The sequence below is a fragment of the Drosophila subpulchrella genome, chromosome 2R, assembly GCF_014743375.2.
Source record: "Drosophila subpulchrella strain 33 F10 #4 breed RU33 chromosome 2R, RU_Dsub_v1.1 Primary Assembly, whole genome shotgun sequence".
Classification (NCBI taxonomy): Eukaryota; Metazoa; Arthropoda; class Insecta; order Diptera; family Drosophilidae; genus Drosophila; species Drosophila subpulchrella.
In genome coordinates, this window is record NC_050611.1 from 7853669 (window position 1) to 7871556 (window position 17888).

The following is a 17888-nucleotide window of genomic DNA, read 5'->3' on the forward strand; positions in this document are numbered from 1 at the left end:
TTTTCATTACAGGAAGGTAGGGGCTCGAAGAGAGCGGTAGAGGCTTACCTTTTTAATACAACTATGCGTTTAAAATGCATTATTATAATTTATTTCCTGGGAACCTGAGAAAGAAATATTTTGTTGCTAAATGTTTGTTTTATTTTATTTATTTGACATTAGAAACTAGTTTTTATTTTTGTAAGTAAAGTATCTTCTGCTGTGGGAGTCAGTAAATTTATCTTCTAAGTTGGCAGTACCAGCTTGGACATTTTGGCAGTCCCATGTCTAGTAAACATAATCTACCCGAATGCTGTAAAATAAAACCTTTCATATCAGCAAGGATCCGATCCTGACAAAATACCGAACAATTCCACATTCCGTCCTCTTTTCTTAAAACCAATTGCATCCATATTGCCACGTGTGAATTCCTGGACCTTTCCAGATAATTTCTATCCATTTTCATTTCCAATTCTGGTGGTAACATCATTGTTGGAAAACTTTCTAACCGAAGTTCCCCAAGGAAAACAATTCTCGGAACTAACTGAGTACGGAAGCATTAAAAGTCCCTCCCTTCTGCGCACAGCAATGTGAGGGTGCCGCGTGTAGCGGTTACTTTAGCCTTTCTACGGTCGGAACGTAATACCGCTAAGTCTTGGATGGAGTTTAAGATGAACTAAGTTGAGGGCCCTCATGAGAGAGCACCTTTGAGAATGTAGCGCACCAATTGTTTATGGGTGGAGTGTGATGAGACTTTACAGGTTAAGAAGCTCTAAAAGGGAGCAATTACCATCTGGGCTTCTATCTTGGATAGGGCTAAATTTTTTATCGCTATCGCCTCTTTGTCTACAACTGTGAGTTCTGTAACTCTTTTGATCCCTCTTAACACAAACCCACACCCATCTCCCTGAGCAGGCCGGTCAAAACGTAGACAGAGGTGTTAGGGAGTGTGTTCGTTACACCACCTTATGTTCTTCATTCCAGATTCCATAAATCTACTCTAAAGATCTACATTCTGGTTCATGTCTTGGCTAGTATAAAAAAGCTCTCTAAGATTTTATCATCGCTCAAAAGAGAGGAAGTGAAAGTTGTGGAGAGAGCTGAAATAACTGTTATAGTGCCTTTTAGCTCGATCAGCTGTGATCTTGGTCAAGCGTAGCAAGAACCTTTTTTGCAAGCTTGCTTGGGAAGCAGAAGCATGCGCGTGCGAGGGGGACGGCAAGAGCGGGCGGCTTCAAGCGGCATGCGAAAAACAAAGAGAGAGCGCAAAATAATTGCTATAAGTGTGTGCGTGTTGCGATCGCAGCGTCGATCGCTGCTCATAAATAAAAAGCCGCATCGGAACCACTTTGCCAGCCAGTGTGCGTTTTGGCATGAAATGTAATTGTCGCTGTTCCGTACTCGCTCGCTTTTCTTCCAGTGTATTTCCAGAGATCCGATCCGATCTGATCCGATCCGAGATATATATTCACCACGCGATCGAGTGCCTTGTTTAACAAATGCATCTAAAGCGGTCGCATTAAGTCGCGACTAGTTATATAAAGGGCAAAACTGAAAAAAAGGCGGAGGATTTCCATAAATTAATTACGAAGCTACTTGAACTAATTTGCCTACATTAAAGCCAAAATGAGTGTCGAAAGGTAATACAAACATCAAATCAAAACAAAAACCGAAAACCGTGTATTTGTGTTAAACATTGTGTCCACTCATCAGCATTTTTTTTGCGAATTTACTGTCTGGCCTGCTAAAAATAACCCCTTCGACTTTAACCCTCAGCAACCAGAAACAAGTTTTCGGTTTTTCTTAGGCAGTTTTGTGCATTTATGTTGCTAGGGTCCAGACACAGGGTTCTGAAGTACTCGCGATGCGAGATTAGGGTCAGTTTTTTTCGGGCCCCTTTGATAAGACGCGTTTCAGTGCCAGCTAATTGTCGATTTCCCCGAAAAACAAGTCTTATCTGTACTCTACCAACCGCTAGTCAGATCTGTCTATATGTTTTGTGCCCAAAGTGTTCAATGATCAAACCAAGTGTTCCCGAGGGTAAGATTTCCGTTACCTCACATATGATATAAATAATAATCTTCGCTCTATATTATTTTAAAATTAGAAGAAGATTAGATACTGGGGTATTTACCAGACAAAACACGTGTTGATTGAAAACAAAAGTACATTTGCCTTCAGACAAATTTATTGCATAGAATATGCATTGTTTTGAAATGAGTAGAGGAATTATTTTAGCATTATCAAATCTCACGATGACTTGGAATATTTCTAGGCTGATTACCACATCAATCAACGCCCTAATTGAATGAAAATTGAATTGCCTTTTTGGCATTTAAAGTCCTACACCTAGAAATATTGATTGATTTGATGTTACTCATCAGGAGGAGCTGGTGAAATTCTGCTTATCTTCTCGCACTGCTTGGTATTTCCCTAATTGGATTGGTTAACCTCAACATTAATTGGTGATAAGCCTAGTGCTTTCGTTTTAAATTACCCTCAACCAGTTACCGAGATTCATTGGTTTTCGGGCATTTTTCGTGCTCCTATCTTATCTCGATTTTTGGCGTGGCAATTAAATTCTGTTTAGCCATTACGTATACGCCCGGTACGCCGGAACTACCATGCCAACCAATGATGAAATTAATCCCTGATTGAGTGCTGAACATGGAAGATGGCGCCATCAGCTGACTGAGTTTACCCTCTTTGCCACACCGATTGCCTCAATTAAGCAAAATCATTTGTTGACTTGCCATTCGATTGGTCGCCACATGCTCCCAAATGATTGTTTTATTCGAGTGTGTGCCGATCAGTGCCATAAATTATCTAATTTGTGGTGTCAACAGTGGGTGAGCATTTCAGTTTATAGAATCCATACAGTCGTGCGGGCGACTTTTTCAATTCACACATCAGCATATTGATGGGTAAATAAACTAGACTTGGACTTCAGACACGCCGATTGAATGTGATTGGAAAGTTTACTCTAGGAGTTTATGGATGAAAAGGAGCTTATCAATCTAAATTAGCTAAAGATTTCGTAGTATTAGGGTGCACTCCATTGTTGGGGTAACTCTAAACCTGTTTGTTTTGGTACATTGTCGCAATCAGTCGCAGACGATTTTTACCGGCGATACCGCCATATTATTTATATTGCTCATGTCTAACAATAAGAAATGCTTTGTTTTTAAAAGTTTTGCCAAAATCTGCTTGCTTTACTTCATATTTTGTCATGCGTATCACGATTAGGCGTCATATGGTGCCATCAATGCTATGGGCAAATTTTAGATGTCCAAGGCCTCTAAATTGTAGATCAATGACAATGCAAAGGGGAAGTTAAAAATATTTTAGGCCTATAAATACCACTTTATTTTATTGTTTTGCAAAACCAATTTGGCAAACTGTGCCAAAAACTATAGTGTTGTCTATATCTTTTAAATAAAAGAAGAAAGTTTAATTCGGTTCATTAAACGTGACTCCAAATTGACCTTGGCGAGCGATAAAATATACATTAACATTTTTTAAGCAGTTTTTATACAAGCAAATCAAAAGCTTTATACCAAAAGAGAGATAGAGAGAGCAAAGCACTGTCAAAATACACAAAAAAAGGCAGTGTTTTTGTTATTTCTTATGTTTTTCTTATCGTAGCGCCAAAACAAACTCAGCTGGTTTCTAAAAATGACGTATTTTTCGCTCTCTGGCGGTTTCTTATCACCCTACCGCCCATTAAAGGTTTTTTTTGCAGTGAGTCAACCGTAAATTGCCCGGATTAAAGTGCAACAAAACACGGGAAAGTAACAATGGGAATGCAGCTCGATTGATTTGAGTGGCGTGTGAAAGGGTTGCCCTGTATTAGAGATCCGAAACCGTTCCCAAGTGGCCATGAAATTGCCAATAATTGCGGATCGTTAAGCCCATTAAGCTGCAAAAGTGTCGGAGCACCTGGCAATAAGTTTACCGAACAGTGGAATCTTTCATATTTCCCAATATTGGTAGATCACAACTTTTAGGGGCACTGAGATTGGTTGGGCAATCTTATCTGGGTGTGAAATGGGTTTATTATTATTTTATTACAACTCATCAGCAAAGATAAATATAATTATTTAGCACGTTTGCACCTGTCACTTGGTAGATGATATTATTGGTATATATAAGTCTGTTTTTATTTGGTAAAAGTGGTTTTAAAATTCATTCTAATTTCGTATTTTATTTTCTTTCAAAATATAGAGATGACGAATACCTCAAATTTGTACCCCACTCAAAGTCGTATCATGTGGTTCCAGGAGCGGAGTTTCAATGCAAACTGGGCAACCACAACTCCAGAAAACTTTCTACCATCGATGAGCAGGATGACGATGTGGCCAATCGGAGGGGAATATTCCACCAGGTTAGTTTTCGATGGTTATTTCAAATAATATATAAAAATTTAGGAAAGATCTAGGCTTTCTTATGATATCTAAATGATTTCAATACTCTAGTCAGATTAAAATGTCTTTCAAAGGTATATGATTTATAAACACGTTGCCAGCTATTCCTACTTAATACCTTTTTTTAATATCGATCACACGTAGGCTTACAATCTTGTCAGCCCCTTGTCGAACATCGGACATCTCTCCGTTTTCGCTTGTATATGCGTGACAGATACTAAATATTCCGTGAAGGACAAAATGATAAGATACGCAATTGAACTTTCTTCGCGGAATGATTAGAAAACGCTTCTGTTGGGGGCTACATGTGGCGGACATGTGACGGCACCCCTGGAATTGAAATGGCACGAAATGTCATTCAATTTCAGGGTTTCTATGTCCAGTTTGCTGGCGTCACAAATTGAACTGGGCACACATGCTCTATACACTATGTAGTAATCAATGGGCAGCGGTCACAGATCGTTTATCACTATCAGGGCAAATCAAACTAAAGTTGTCCGTGATGCAATTGCAACTTCAATTGATGGCAATTGCTTGGAGGGCGCAGAACCATTGATGATATGATCGGGAGATTCGATTTAATGTACATACATAACTGAAGTGAAGATTTTGATGGGTGGAAAATGTAATCCCGATATATAGATTGTAACATAAGGTTATAAAATGGATCATATGATTAGATTATATGTCATATAAGGTCATCCATATATTAATATATACATATACCCTTTTATATAGATTTTGGCCACTTGTGCAGTTCTATTACTTTCTGCTGGATGTGGCATGCCCATTGGATATTCGGCCATTTTGCTGCCCCAACTAACGGATACCAATACCACTGAGATCCCTATAGATGTCGAAACAGGCTCTTGGATAGGTAAGTTTATCAACGTAACCCATTTAAAGTTGGAAATCCTTTTAACGCTTTTATACATTCTTGCAGCCAGTGTCCATAGTTTGGCCACCCCCTTTGGTTCCCTGCTCTCGGGACCCTTGGCGGATTACTTGGGTCGCCGCAGGACCCTAATTATTTCCGTAATCCCCCTCCTATTTGGCTGGAGCACAATGGCGATTGCCAGGAGCGTTAAGGTGGTGATCTTTGCTCGATTCCTGTGCGGATTTGCTACCGGAATTTTGGGTGGACCCGGACAGGTGAGTGGACTGCCAATCCAGAGCCCATTGCCACTGGCCAGGGGTTCGTTCACACGGAACACACAAAATACCCGGAACAAACGGAACCGTACGTGATTGTCCGAGTGACCCATTAACCGTAATCGGCAGAGCCTTGAACTCCCACAAATGAGACTCCCGTAGGGAACGCAAAAAGAGCAGTCGTGACAGGTGGACAGGTCGTCAATTGGCCACTTGACGCTATATATTCTATTGTCCCGGCTTCTCCGGTCGGTTCTATTGTGTCTACAGCCGGCGCTGTTTATTTACGAGTATCTTATGGATATGTCCGTGACTTATCTTGCGGCCAAAGTGATAACGATATAGTCGGTCGGCGTCATCGCTCCCGGACTTTAAATGGCCAGCGCATCATTTGCATTAGCAAAAGCAAAAGCTTTCCGCACACACGAGCCCACGCTCCGCATTATACATTATATGCGTAGTAGTTCCGGATTCTTGACCTTAGTCTATAATAACGTGGATGCAGCTTGTGGGTGCTTTTCGGGGTGGCCTGTGGGTATACGGGTGGATGAATGGGTGGCTCACTGGTGGGCGTCGACTTGTTGCGCGTGTTCCCCCGCCAGTTTCGTTTTCATTAATGGTTTTCGCTGACTGACGTGATTTACGATTTTATGATTACCATCCAAGAGTTCCCAGAGATTAAGATGTTGATGCTTTTGTGACCCTCAAATAAATCTATTTGTTTTCCTAGCGAAAGTTCTAGCTGGCGTTTTGTTTGCTATTATTATTGTTATAGTTATGTGAGGCTTTATAAATGTATTACGATTATAATGGTTCTATTACTCTGAGGTTTTGACTTTATAACTGTTTATCCAAGTTGTACGAATATTTTTTAACTTGGCGTGTGATGTTTTAGGATAGGTGGTTGATTAAGGTACTTTTATTTTAAATTGTGACCCTGCATTTTATGAAATTGTTTATTTGCATTGGTTAGTCTTAAGTTACTTTTATAGAAAAGGGATGCCCTTTATGATGGTAGAGTTTTAAGGTTAAAGAAAACTCAGAATTCGGGAATGCTCTGATTAATGAAGGTAAAATAATTTCTTCTTAAATTTCTCCCAGGTCTACATTGCGGAAACGGCGGAGCCAAATTTGAGAAGTGTTCTGATCGGAGCTCCCTATGTGGCCTACTCCTCCGGAATCCTGCTGGTCTACTACCTCGGCTCCTTCATGTACTGGCGGAGTGTGGCCTGGTGCGCCAACGTCCTGCCCATGCTGGCCATGGTGTCCATTTCCTGCATCCCAGAGACTCCTGCCTGGCTCCTTCGCAATGGGCATGAAAAACGTGCCTTGCAGGCGTTGACCTTCCTTCGGGGCAGCGAAATCAATGCCCAAAAGGAGGTGAACGATATGAAGCAGAGATTGGCCAAGGAACGGGTCACCACCAGGACCAATGAGAATATCTTCCAGCTGTGCTGCCAAAGGGTGGCCAAAAAGCCGCTAGTCATCGTGATCGTGTTCTCCCTGCTGCAGATGTTCTCGGGCACCTTCATTGTGATCTTCTACGCCGTCGATATGATTTCGGAATTCGGAGCTGAATTCGATTCCAAACAGGCGGCGATTTGGACAGCCGCTGTCCGTTTTGTCTGCTGCATGGTCTTCTGTGTGATCCTGATCTTTGTTCGCCGCCGCAGGATCATGATCGTGTCGGGAATGGGTTCCGGTCTATTCTGCATTGTGTTGAGTGCCTATCAGTATGCCAGACATGATCAGCCCAAAATGCCCTACGATGTTCTGGTAGGAGCCGTATGTCTCTTGGGTTATATTATCTTCAATACAGCATTGATGGTTATGCCTGGCATCATGATCGGGGAGCTATTTCCGGCTAGGATCAGGGGAAGGACAGCGGGTGGCGTTTTTGCCTCCATGAACGTGGCTCTATTCATCTTCGCGAAGAAGTTCCCCGCCCTGCAGGCAATGCTCAAAATGCGCGGAGTGTTCCTGGTCTTCGGAGTATCCAGCTTCCTACTCACCGCCTTTATGTGCATGTTCCAGCCGGAGACGAAGGGCCGTAGTTTGGATCACATCGAGGACTACTTCAATGGCAATAACTGGCTTTGGTTCCGGCGGGATCGTGGCTATAAGACGGTCAACTTGCAGCCCCTGCAACCACTCAAGAACAATCGGGGGACGGACGCATAAACCGGGGGTATTGCCTTTAAATCAGGTCCTAGTTTAGATAGTGTTAGCCATACTCGTAGCCCTAGCCCCAGTGCCTCATTAGACTCGCTCGATATTCCAGTGTCCCCCAGTTTGGCCACTCCGACAGGGAATCTTCAAATGTTAAGTTTATTAATTCCAATTGTGATCGCTATGCTTTAAATTGTGTTTATTCGTTAGCTATAATTATAATTAGAAATACAAATATTAAACAAAATTTTAGTCGTTGTTTATTTATGGTGGGTTTTAGTTCAGTTTATTGGTGCTGAATGTTATCATAAGGTCTTTTAGAGAAATCTCGAAAGCTTTAAAATAGTTTAAAGAAAATCTAGCAAATTTTGTAACAAACAAAAACTATGTGTTTAAATCTTCAAATCAATATTTTTCAGTTTCAAAAACACTTTGTAAAATACTACATAAATAAAGTTTTTTTTTAATGTTGAGGGTATTCAAGGTTACGAATTCTAACGGTCATTATGCGTTCAAAAAAATACTGCAGCTTTGGTATTGGAACCATCAAAGAGATTTTTGGGAACGTTATAGCACAGTCACTCTAATTTCGAGGGGACAACAAAATGAATAGCGTGAGTTGGAAATATTTAATTTTTAAGCAATTTAAAATAATAATAATGTCTTAAAGGAACTCAAAGCAAAGATTGAGAGCTGCGCCCGCACTGCGGACACTTTCACGCGTCTTTACTACGCCTCTGTGGATAACCGACGCCATGTAAGTAAATATCGCTACTGAAACTGGAAACCGGCATTTTCGTGGAAAAATGAAATAATGAAATGTATCATTTTACAGCAAATTGGTCGCCTTTACCTGGACAACGCCACCTTCAGCTGGAATGGAAACGGGGCCACCGGTCGCGAGATGATCGAGCGCTACTTCCTGGAGCTGCCCACGTCCAGCCACCAGATGAACACCCTGGATGCCCAGCCCATCATCGATCCGGCTGTGGCCAACCAGCTGACCTACATAGTCCTGGCCAGCGGCACCGTCAAGTTCGCCCATCAGTCGATTCGCAACTTCCAGCAGACCTTCATCGTAACTGCCGAGAACGACAAATGGAAGATTGCCTCCGACTGCTACCGCCTGCAGGAGGTTATGGTCTGACCTTAAGCGGCCAAGGATTACTCATTTGTTATAATTGAAACTAGGCTACAGCTCATTAACCGTAACGAGTTTATTTACATTTCTAAGCGCTTATAAATAGACAGACTTCCTATTTGTCAGCCTCTGTTTTGGGCTTCTTGGTGGCAGGCTCATCGCCGGGCAGTTTCTCGGAGAAGATGGCCTTCGGCTGGGTCTGCTTGTAGGCCGGGGCTATCCAGTAGGGATTCTCAGCTGCGTCCTTTGCGTACTTCAAGATGGCCTCCCTAGGATCCTGGTCGTCGTCCACCCGCTTGCTTAGGCCAAGATTGCGGATGACATAGGAGGAGAGAGTGCCTCCGGAGCTGGCCACTCGGCCGCCTTGACCGCTGGTGATGGGCAAATCCGGGCGCTTGGACTTGACCGGGTCCAAACGAGCTTTCTCCATCCTCTTGCGCGAGGTGCGCGACTTCTCCTGCCTGAACAGGGGAAGAGCATGCGGTGTAATGATTTGGGAGACTCCCACCATTTCCATGGGCTGCCTCTTGCGATGCGTCTTTACAACGCACAACTTGGCGCCCCGGATGCTGCGCTGTTCGTCATAGTAGCATTTGATGGTGCCATTACCGCAACTCACGAACAGTTGGTTGAGTTTCGGGTGCCACAGGGTCTTCACAACGTGTGAGTTGGACACCGGAATTCGCTGTACTTCATCGTAGCTCTTGGTGCTGTAGAAATACAGGTTGGCTTCGGTCTGACCCTTGGGCAGCGATTCCCCGGTGACCAGGATCCGATCGTCCGGACTAAAACAGCAGTCTGTGGTGTCGTAGCGGGAGAACAGATTCGTCCAGGTGTGGAGCGGCTGCTTAAACTGCCGCAGATCCCACAGCTTCATGGTTTCGTCATTGCTTCGAGTGGCCAGTTGCTGGCCCATGTATGAGAACACAATGGAGGTGATCTCGGAGCCCTTTTGATGAGCATCTCGAACGCAGTGCGTTGTGTTCACATACATTTTGCGGGTATCCCAGGTCTGAATGGAGCCATCTACACATCCGGCTGCAATTAGGGTGGCGTCCCTGTTGAAGTTGCATGATGCGGCATTGGTGCGCAGGCCTCCTTGAGCCCTTGTCTTGATCACCTGCACCTGCTCCTTGGCCTTTAGTCCCTGCCAGATGCGCAGGGTGCCATCAAGTGCTGCGGTTAGGAACTGCTCCCTGTTGAAAGGATGCCAGCAACCGGAGGTTAACTGCGCCACGTGTCCCTTTGTACGCGACATGTCCGAGATGTACTGGTCGCCCTTGCAGCACTCCAGCTTCTCGAAGCCATCCCGGTCAAGGACCTTGGCCTGGGCGTTTCCGGAGATGACTAGGATCATGTCGCCGGTCACTGAGTATTGAAGCGAACGTATGGGATGATTTTCGCAAGGCTGCAGCTGCCGGAAACTGCGCATTCCGGAGTCCATGCCCGCAAAGTCCCAGAAGCACATGTCGTAGTCAATGGATCCGGAGACCAAACGAGCTCCCGAAGGATCCCCAGCCAGGGCGAGAACAGCACGGGATCCGTGCTGCATCTGCACTTCGTGGGTGTAGGGTATGCGCTTCACTAAGCTCTGCTCGTCGTCTGAATCCTCATCGGAGGAGTCCTCATCGGAATCTTCGCCCTTGGAAGTTTCCTTCGTGGAATTGTCATTATCTGCCGCTGCAGCTGGTGGTAAGGGACCTATTACGTCTCCTTCCTCCCCAGCTTCCTTGTCTTCTTCCTCCACCTTAGACTCCTCCTTCTTTTTGTCTAATCCCGGTCGGGTTATCCTGGCCTTTTCAATCTGCTCGTTGATGTCAAATACTTTGGCCGCCTTGCGTCCGAATCCACTGATGCCCATCACCTCCTTCAGGTGCTGGCTCTCCAGATCCTCAGCCACATCCTCGATCTGGCGAATCATCTGCTGCTTGTCCATTTTCTTGAATCCCCCTCCACTACCACTGGTTTCAGGGGATTCCTTTGCATCATCTTCCTTGGCGGCTTCATTTGGGTTTGGCTCGGCGGGCGCTTTGTTAACTTTCAGCTGGATTTTCCCAAAGGAGATTTTACCACGTTGCATGGCTTCTTCGTTTAGTTGTTATAAAAAATGTAATTATTTTCACTTTGCTTTCCCTTATGCGGCTATTTTTTTGTAAACAAAACAATTGTGTGACCGTTTCCAAATGCCAATTTGGTATTTTAATGGATTGGAAATTGTTTTACAGTGTATATATGCTATCTTCTGGTTTTTTTATTCTAAAAACATATGTTTTTATTTTAATTTTTATAAATATTTAAAAGAAACACAAGCATTCAAGAACTAAAATAAATTTAATACAAAATATTTGTTTAGTATTTTATGGCGAATCAAATATACCGAATATTCTGCAAGCTACAGCCTCACTATTTTTTTTGCTAATTCGCAGCGGCGTCTAACCTAAAATTAGGCGCGCAGTGTTGTTTTATGTCGGCCGGATATTTTTGCAAATTGTAGACAATTTCGCAAGGCGGCGCAATTTCTTGTTAATCTCCTTTGTTACCTTGAGCAGTAGAACAGCAGGATGACGGACTCGCTGGAGTACAACGACATAAACGCCGAAGTGCGCGGTGTCTTGGTGAGTCGCAAATTTCAACCGGAATCTTGGCACATTTCGTCTGACTGAGATTTCCCTTCCCTCGCTAAAAAGTCTTCCGGGCGTCTGAAGCTGACCGAACAGAACATCATCTTTAAGAACACAAAGACCGGCAAGGTGGAGCAGATCTCGGCGGAGGACATCGACCTTATCAACTCGCAGAAGTTCGTGGGCACCTGGGGACTGAGGGTGTTCACCAAGAGCGGTCTGCTCCACCGCTTCACAGGGTTCCGCGACAGCGAACACGAGAAGCTGGGCAAGTTCATCAAGGATGCCTACTCGCAGGAGATGGTCGAGAAGGAGATGTGCGTCAAGGGCTGGAACTGGGGCACCGCTCGCTTCATGGGCTCCGTCCTGAGCTTCGACAAGGACTCAAAGACCATCTTTGAGGTTCCCCTGTCGCATGTTTCACAGTGCGTCACCGGCAAGAACGAGGTCACCCTGGAGTTCCACCAAAACGACGACGCCCCCGTGGGTCTGCTCGAGATGCGCTTTCACATCCCCGCCGTGGAGTCGGCCGAGGAGGATCCGGTGGACAAGTTCCACCAGAACGTGATGAGCAAGGCTTCCGTCATCTCGGCTTCGGGCGAGTCCATCGCCATATTCAGGGAGATCCAGATCCTCACGCCCCGCGGTCGCTACGACATCAAGATCTTCTCCACCTTCTTCCAGCTGCACGGCAAGACGTTCGACTACAAGATTCCCATGGACTCGGTGCTGCGGCTCTTCATGCTGCCGCACAAGGACAGTCGGCAAATGTTCTTCGTGCTCTCCTTGGATCCGCCCATCAAACAGGGACAAACGCGCTACCACTACCTGGTCCTGCTGTTCGCTCCCGATGAGGAGACCACCATTGAGCTGCCCTTCTCAGAGGCCGAGTTGCGCGATAAGTATGACGGGAAACTGGAGAAGGAGATCTCCGGACCGGTCTATGAAGTAATGGGCAAGGTGATGAAGGTGCTGATAGGCCGCAAGATTACCGGACCGGGTAACTTTATCGGCCACTCAGGCACAGCGGCCGTGGGCTGCTCCTTCAAGGCCGCCGCTGGATACCTGTATCCCCTGGAGCGGGGATTCATCTATATCCACAAGCCGCCACTTCATATCCGCTTCGAGGAGATTAGTTCGGTAAACTTTGCCCGCAGTGGCGGCTCCACGCGCTCTTTCGACTTTGAAGTGACGCTCAAGAACGGAACCGTTCACATTTTCTCGTCCATTGAGAAGGAGGAGTATGCCAAGCTCTTCGACTTCATCACACAAAAGAAGTTGCATGTGAGCAACATGGGCAAGGACAAGAGCGGCTACAAGGATGTCGACTTTGGCGACTCGGACAACGAGAACGAACCAGATGCGTATCTGGCTCGTCTAAAGGCAGAGGCGCGGGAAAAGGAAGAGGACGATGACGATGGCGACGACTCGGATGAGGAGTCCACAGATGAGGACTTCAAGCCCAACGAAAACGAGTCCGATGTGGCCGAGGAGTATGACAGCAATGTGGAGAGTGATTCGGACGACGACAGTGATGCTAGTGGCGGTGGAGGAGATGGCGACAGCGATGGCGCCAAAAAGAAGAAGGAGAAAAAGGCCGAGAAGAAAGAGAAAAAGGAGAAAAAGCACAAGGAGAAGGAGCGAACAGTAAGAGTAAATCATTAGTAATTCTAGCCTAATCTAATATTCGTTGTTCTTTTATAGAAAAAAGCCACAAAGAAGAAGGACACTGGCAAACCGAAGCGCGCCACCACGGCTTTCATGCTCTGGTTGAACGACACGCGCGAGAGCATCAAAAAGGATAATCCGGGCATCAAGGTAACCGAGATTGCCAAGAAGGGCGGCGAGATGTGGAAGGAGTTGAAGGACAAGTCCAAGTGGGAGGAGGCGGCGGCCAAGGATAAGCAGCGTTACCACGACGAGATGCGCAACTACAAGCCTGAAGCGGGCGGCGATAGCGACAACGAGAAAGGCGGAAAAGCAACGAAGAAACGCAAGACAGAGTCTTCACCAACCAAGAAAGCAAATACCTCCGGCAGCGGCTTCAAGAGCAAGGAGTACATATCCGACGACGACTCCACCAGTTCGGACGACGACAAGGATAAGTCCAAGGACAATGAGCCTGCCAAGAAGAAAAGTAAAGCCACAGCCGATGGCAATGTCAAAAAGGAAAAGTCCAAGAGCGAAAGCGAACCGGAGGAGAGCGAGGAGGCCAGCAATGCTAGCGATGAAGATGAGGATGAGGAAGATGAGGCCAGTGATTAGGCCCCTAAACACTACACAAACTAATTCCATAAACACTCCTCACACACCCTACCCCAAATCTAGCTTACATTCGCCTAGTTAAGTTAAGTGCTGCCTGTTGGATACAGACCAATAAGTTTTTTTGTTTAATTAAACTCAACAACAAATCGAAGTTCAAGTAATTAAACAGAATTGGTAATTGCCCATAATGATTGATATTTATCGGTTATTTTTTCGGATGACTTGCTACGGCTATGCCCAAAATGACGGCATATGTCAGTCACTAATAGCTTTTCAGAGTCTACACTTATGGCCACGTTGACGCAACTCCTCCTTTGGATTGGCCTGTGGTACATATCGAAGGCAAGTTCCCCGTCAAGCTTGCTGGGATTATATACCGAACTTTCACCCACATCAGGTCCACGGAGTTGCCAAGTTCACAAACATTGAGTGTTTGAGTGCGGATATGAACTTTACCACAATTTCTTTGTGCCGATTGTACGCCGTGAAAAGGGATGTGGTGGAAATGAGTTTGAGGGCCAATATAATGTACTGGCCAAAAGGCCGAATAGCGGTAAGTTAGTCCCAAAAAAGAAATTTCCTTTAGTGCAATTAAGTTCTTGAACATCTCGAAAACTATCCTCAAGTAAGAGCAACAAATTGGGTTCATTTTGAATTTGTATTTCTCATTAACTAAGTAATTGTACCCTCACTTCGGGTTTAAAGAATTATAATCATTTACTAACTGGTTGTGCACAAAGTGGGCGGTCTGCTGACTAGAGACGGCGACGGTTGGCCTGTTGACGTTGCTGACGGACTTCCTGGCCATTAGCCTCTATCCTCGACTTGGCCAGCAGGTCCTCAACATCGTCATGGAAGTCGTCTTTCTGAGCGTTCAGCTTTGTTTTCGAAGAAATACCGGTGGCAGACTCATCGTTAGACACCTTAAATATTTTTGGTTTGCGCTGAACTCGGCGATTAAGGATTGCGGATGACTGCAGTGACAAGATGCTCTTCTTCGCCAGATCGTTCACGGATTGATCCGAGCGCAGCTGGGTGGTGGCCTTCGAAATGCCCACCGGGATCTCTTCAGACTCACCGTTGACGTACATCAAGCTATCTACGGGACTGGAGCCACTGGACAGATTCTGTGGGGATGTGCGGACCGAGGCGGAAGCCGAATCAGTGTCATCCGAAGCCATGATTCCACCTCCTCCTCCTCCTCTAGTGGCGTCCACCAAGTCGTTGGAACTCACAGGGTTCGGCAGAGAGCTATTTGACCTCGACCAGAGATGGGTCATAAAGGGCAGCACAACGGTTTGACTACGGGATAACAAATTTGTCATCGAAGATAGGGCGTCGCTCAGTAGTTTGTCCTTGCCCTGGTGCAAGAAGTGATCGATCTGCTCCTGTCGCTTGGCCAATATTGGACGGAGGATGGCGTCGAATATCCAAACATTGGCCGACGGAGCAGTTAGCACGATCCACAGGACCAGAAGGAACTTGGTGGGCATGTAGAGCGGCAGCCACGACAAGAAGATATCCGCCAGCACCTCGATGGTGACCAGAAAGGCGTAGACTATCCAGTACTTGGCCCAGGCCAGGAACTCCTCGTCTCCGCTGTTGAGTGTCTTGTAGGTGTGCCAAGCCGGTCCCAAAGTGCCATAAACAAAGAACAGGAAACGTGTTATGCAGCTAAAGAAACACATCTTGGGGATAATACTTCTGTCTTAGGTCTAGATCTAAAATATATTGGTCTGCCAGAAAGTGTTTTAATTTTTACAACAATTCCGAATTTAATGCATGTGGTAAAAAGAATTTGGCAGCTCACGATCGATGTATGCACAGAAATCTTTTTCTTGAAAACTGTGTTGAGGGATCTAGTGCTAGATTGTAAGTGAAAAGCAAGGCTTGCTAATAAATAATACTCCTTAATGTTTAAACATAAAATATTGACTAATGGTAAATTTAATATAAAGAAAGTTGAATTTAAAATTAATCTCATTATGGGTTTCGTGGGTTTCTTATTAAATGTTTCAAAAACTTGTTGGCCTAAAAACTTAATATCTAACATTAATATTATTCCTGTTTTATAGATGCGCATGCAGCTGCTGAAGAAGGCCAGTGGCTACAAGCCTTTTCTATACAACATTTACCAGTCGGATGTGTGCGAGTATCTGGAAAAACGAAATCATCCTTTTGTCAACATCATTCTCAACAGTTTCGGAAATAGAACCAATGTGAACAAGTGTCCAATTCCAGTAGGTTTAATTCCCCTTATGAAATACTGTCCTTACCTGTATTGTTTCTTTCAGTCCGAAATTATCGTAGAGCACTTCCGATTTCCGGTTAAGGTATTGGATAGGATTCCCCTACCATCTGGGGACTATGGATTATTTACCACATTTAGTTCCCTTAAAAAGGAATTAGTCCAGGTTAAGGTTTATTTTACACTTACAGAATATCGCTGAAAGTACACCAAAACACATGATTCGAATCGCGGTGCAATAAACCAATTAATAAATTTTCCATAAATTTGTTAACTGACCGTAAAAGAACTTTCCGATTTGATTATCCCATTGTAATCGTAATAAACGGATTTTAATTAAAATTATTAATGAGTGCATTTAATTTGAGTTTAATATATAGATGGTTCTCACACGTGGAAATTGAATTTGTTAAAAAACGAAGGCTTATGCGGGTAATTTTTTACTGTTCCAAGGTTAGGATCATTGGCTTCCGATTCAGATCGATTTTCAGCCGAAATTTCTTTCGCACAAAGACCTAAAACACTCGAATATACAATTCGACCCTGCCCAAAACTGAACGCTCATGACATTTCGGATAGGCATTCAAAAAGCCATCAAGAAAAGGTTCCCATACAATTCACAAACATTTCGGCAATTCGAACCAAAACTCCAAATCAATTGTAATTGTGTCTAATAAATGAAATGTTGACGGAAATAACGCAGCAAATAATGTTGATATAGAGAGGGGAAGGGAAACATTACGTGTGCGATTGTAAAAGGCAAAAATCACAATTACCAACATGCATGCATAATTAATTTGTGGGTCAATTGCAAAAACTTGAACTTCCATTCAAGTGGCTTTGGCTCTGAGCTCCACTGGGGTGTCATCTTCGGTTTGGCACATCGCCTAGGAAGTAATTTTTTGTGGGATTTCGGGATTTGCATAAATGCTGCCAATTAATTTTCTTATGCAAATTAATGACAATCAATTAGCGATGCGAGACAAAGCCGATTTATTAATTGCACATTATTTTTTTTCTTACAAAATATGTAAATGAAAATTTTTATTTCGCACTTTGTTTTGTTCTTCTCGTTGTTTTTTTCGATGCTGACAATGGCAATGCGCGCTTTATCGCTGATTAACCCAAATTTAAATGGAGCTTACCCCAGCATTCAATCTGAGAAGTGAGAAAAGTCCAGCCAAAGGCTAAGGAACTTCGGTTCAAAGCTAATGACACCTCGATGTGGGTGCAGGCAGCTGATGAAATTATTTCTTTATGTAAATGATTAAGGATTGTACTAAAGACTCATGTGCCTAAAAATATTAGAATCATATAAGGGGAAAATGAATATTTATATTTTTGAGGTTTTAATATATCTTGATGGAGTTTATTAAGTTGCATGCATTTGATCTATATTTATATTTTTATGTATGTATTCTATTTTTTTATATTTTACTTGAGTAATAAATATATTAATAGCTATAGGAACAATTTAATAAACACAAAGTTTTAATGAAGGCAGGTAAGTATTGGTCAAAATTTTAGCTTTGCGTTCTTGGCACCTATCATTTATTTTTAATGCGCTAAATAAATCTTCTTCCTGTTAATCAAAATTAACGCTTATTGTTATATATTGACCGGCACAATCAAATTAAATACAGGAAATTAATAAAGTAATAAATGTTTATTAAATTATATACTCCTTTATTGGATCTTGAGTCTGCTTTGACCCCCATCGAGATGTTGTTAAAGCCCCAATGAACTGAATGGGATACCTAAAAGATCATCGATAAACAAAATTGAAACAAATTGCTTTACAATGCGGTGACGAATGCGTCATTTACATTGCGGTTGTTATTGCGAATTTGCCGAGTTTCGGATTTTGATCAAGATTAATAGTGTGCTAA

At 43.8% G+C, this 17888-nt stretch overlaps 6 protein-coding genes across 6 annotated transcripts; 4 read left to right on the forward strand and 2 right to left on the reverse strand.

Annotated features, from left to right (window-relative positions):
• The first annotated feature begins 1344 nt into the window (after window positions 1-1344).
• LOC119551323 (facilitated trehalose transporter Tret1-2 homolog) lies at window positions 1345-7971 on the forward strand. Its single transcript, XM_037860618.1, has 5 exons — window positions 1345-1619; window positions 4204-4363; window positions 5142-5280; window positions 5347-5555; window positions 6657-7971. The coding sequence occupies exons 1-5, from the start codon at window positions 1606-1608 to the stop codon at window positions 7734-7736; spliced, it is 1602 nt and encodes a 533-aa protein (XP_037716546.1). The 5' UTR covers window positions 1345-1605; the 3' UTR covers window positions 7737-7971.
• Window positions 7972-8286: 315 nt separating this feature from the next.
• Window positions 8287-8990, forward strand: LOC119551598 (NTF2-related export protein). The gene is made up of 3 exons (XM_037861000.1): window positions 8287-8338; window positions 8395-8481; window positions 8560-8990. Exons 1-3 carry the CDS (start codon window positions 8330-8332, stop codon window positions 8869-8871), a joined length of 408 nt encoding a protein of 135 aa, XP_037716928.1. The 5' UTR covers window positions 8287-8329; the 3' UTR covers window positions 8872-8990.
• LOC119551597 (gastrulation defective protein 1 homolog) lies at window positions 8936-11017 on the reverse strand. The gene has a single exon (XM_037860998.1). It carries the CDS (start codon window positions 10943-10945, stop codon window positions 8981-8983), a length of 1965 nt encoding a protein of 654 aa, XP_037716926.1. The 5' UTR covers window positions 10946-11017; the 3' UTR covers window positions 8936-8980.
• A 267-nt stretch (window positions 11018-11284) lies between these two features.
• On the forward strand, window positions 11285-13939 carry LOC119551009 (FACT complex subunit Ssrp1). Its single transcript, XM_037860062.1, has 3 exons — window positions 11285-11480; window positions 11553-13133; window positions 13191-13939. Exons 1-3 carry the CDS (start codon window positions 11427-11429, stop codon window positions 13749-13751), a joined length of 2196 nt encoding a protein of 731 aa, XP_037715990.1. The 5' UTR covers window positions 11285-11426; the 3' UTR covers window positions 13752-13939.
• A 7-nt stretch (window positions 13940-13946) lies between these two features.
• Window positions 13947-16201, forward strand: LOC119551012. The gene is made up of 4 exons (XM_037860064.1): window positions 13947-14093; window positions 14149-14304; window positions 15827-15991; window positions 16046-16201. The coding sequence occupies exons 1-4, from the start codon at window positions 14004-14006 to the stop codon at window positions 16199-16201; spliced, it is 567 nt and encodes a 188-aa protein (XP_037715992.1). The 5' UTR covers window positions 13947-14003.
• Window positions 14400-15615, reverse strand: LOC119551010 (receptor expression-enhancing protein 1). Its single transcript, XM_037860063.1, has one exon. The coding sequence runs from the start codon at window positions 15437-15439 to the stop codon at window positions 14507-14509; it is 933 nt and encodes a 310-aa protein (XP_037715991.1). The 5' UTR covers window positions 15440-15615; the 3' UTR covers window positions 14400-14506.
• Window positions 16202-17888: the final 1687 nt, after the last annotated feature.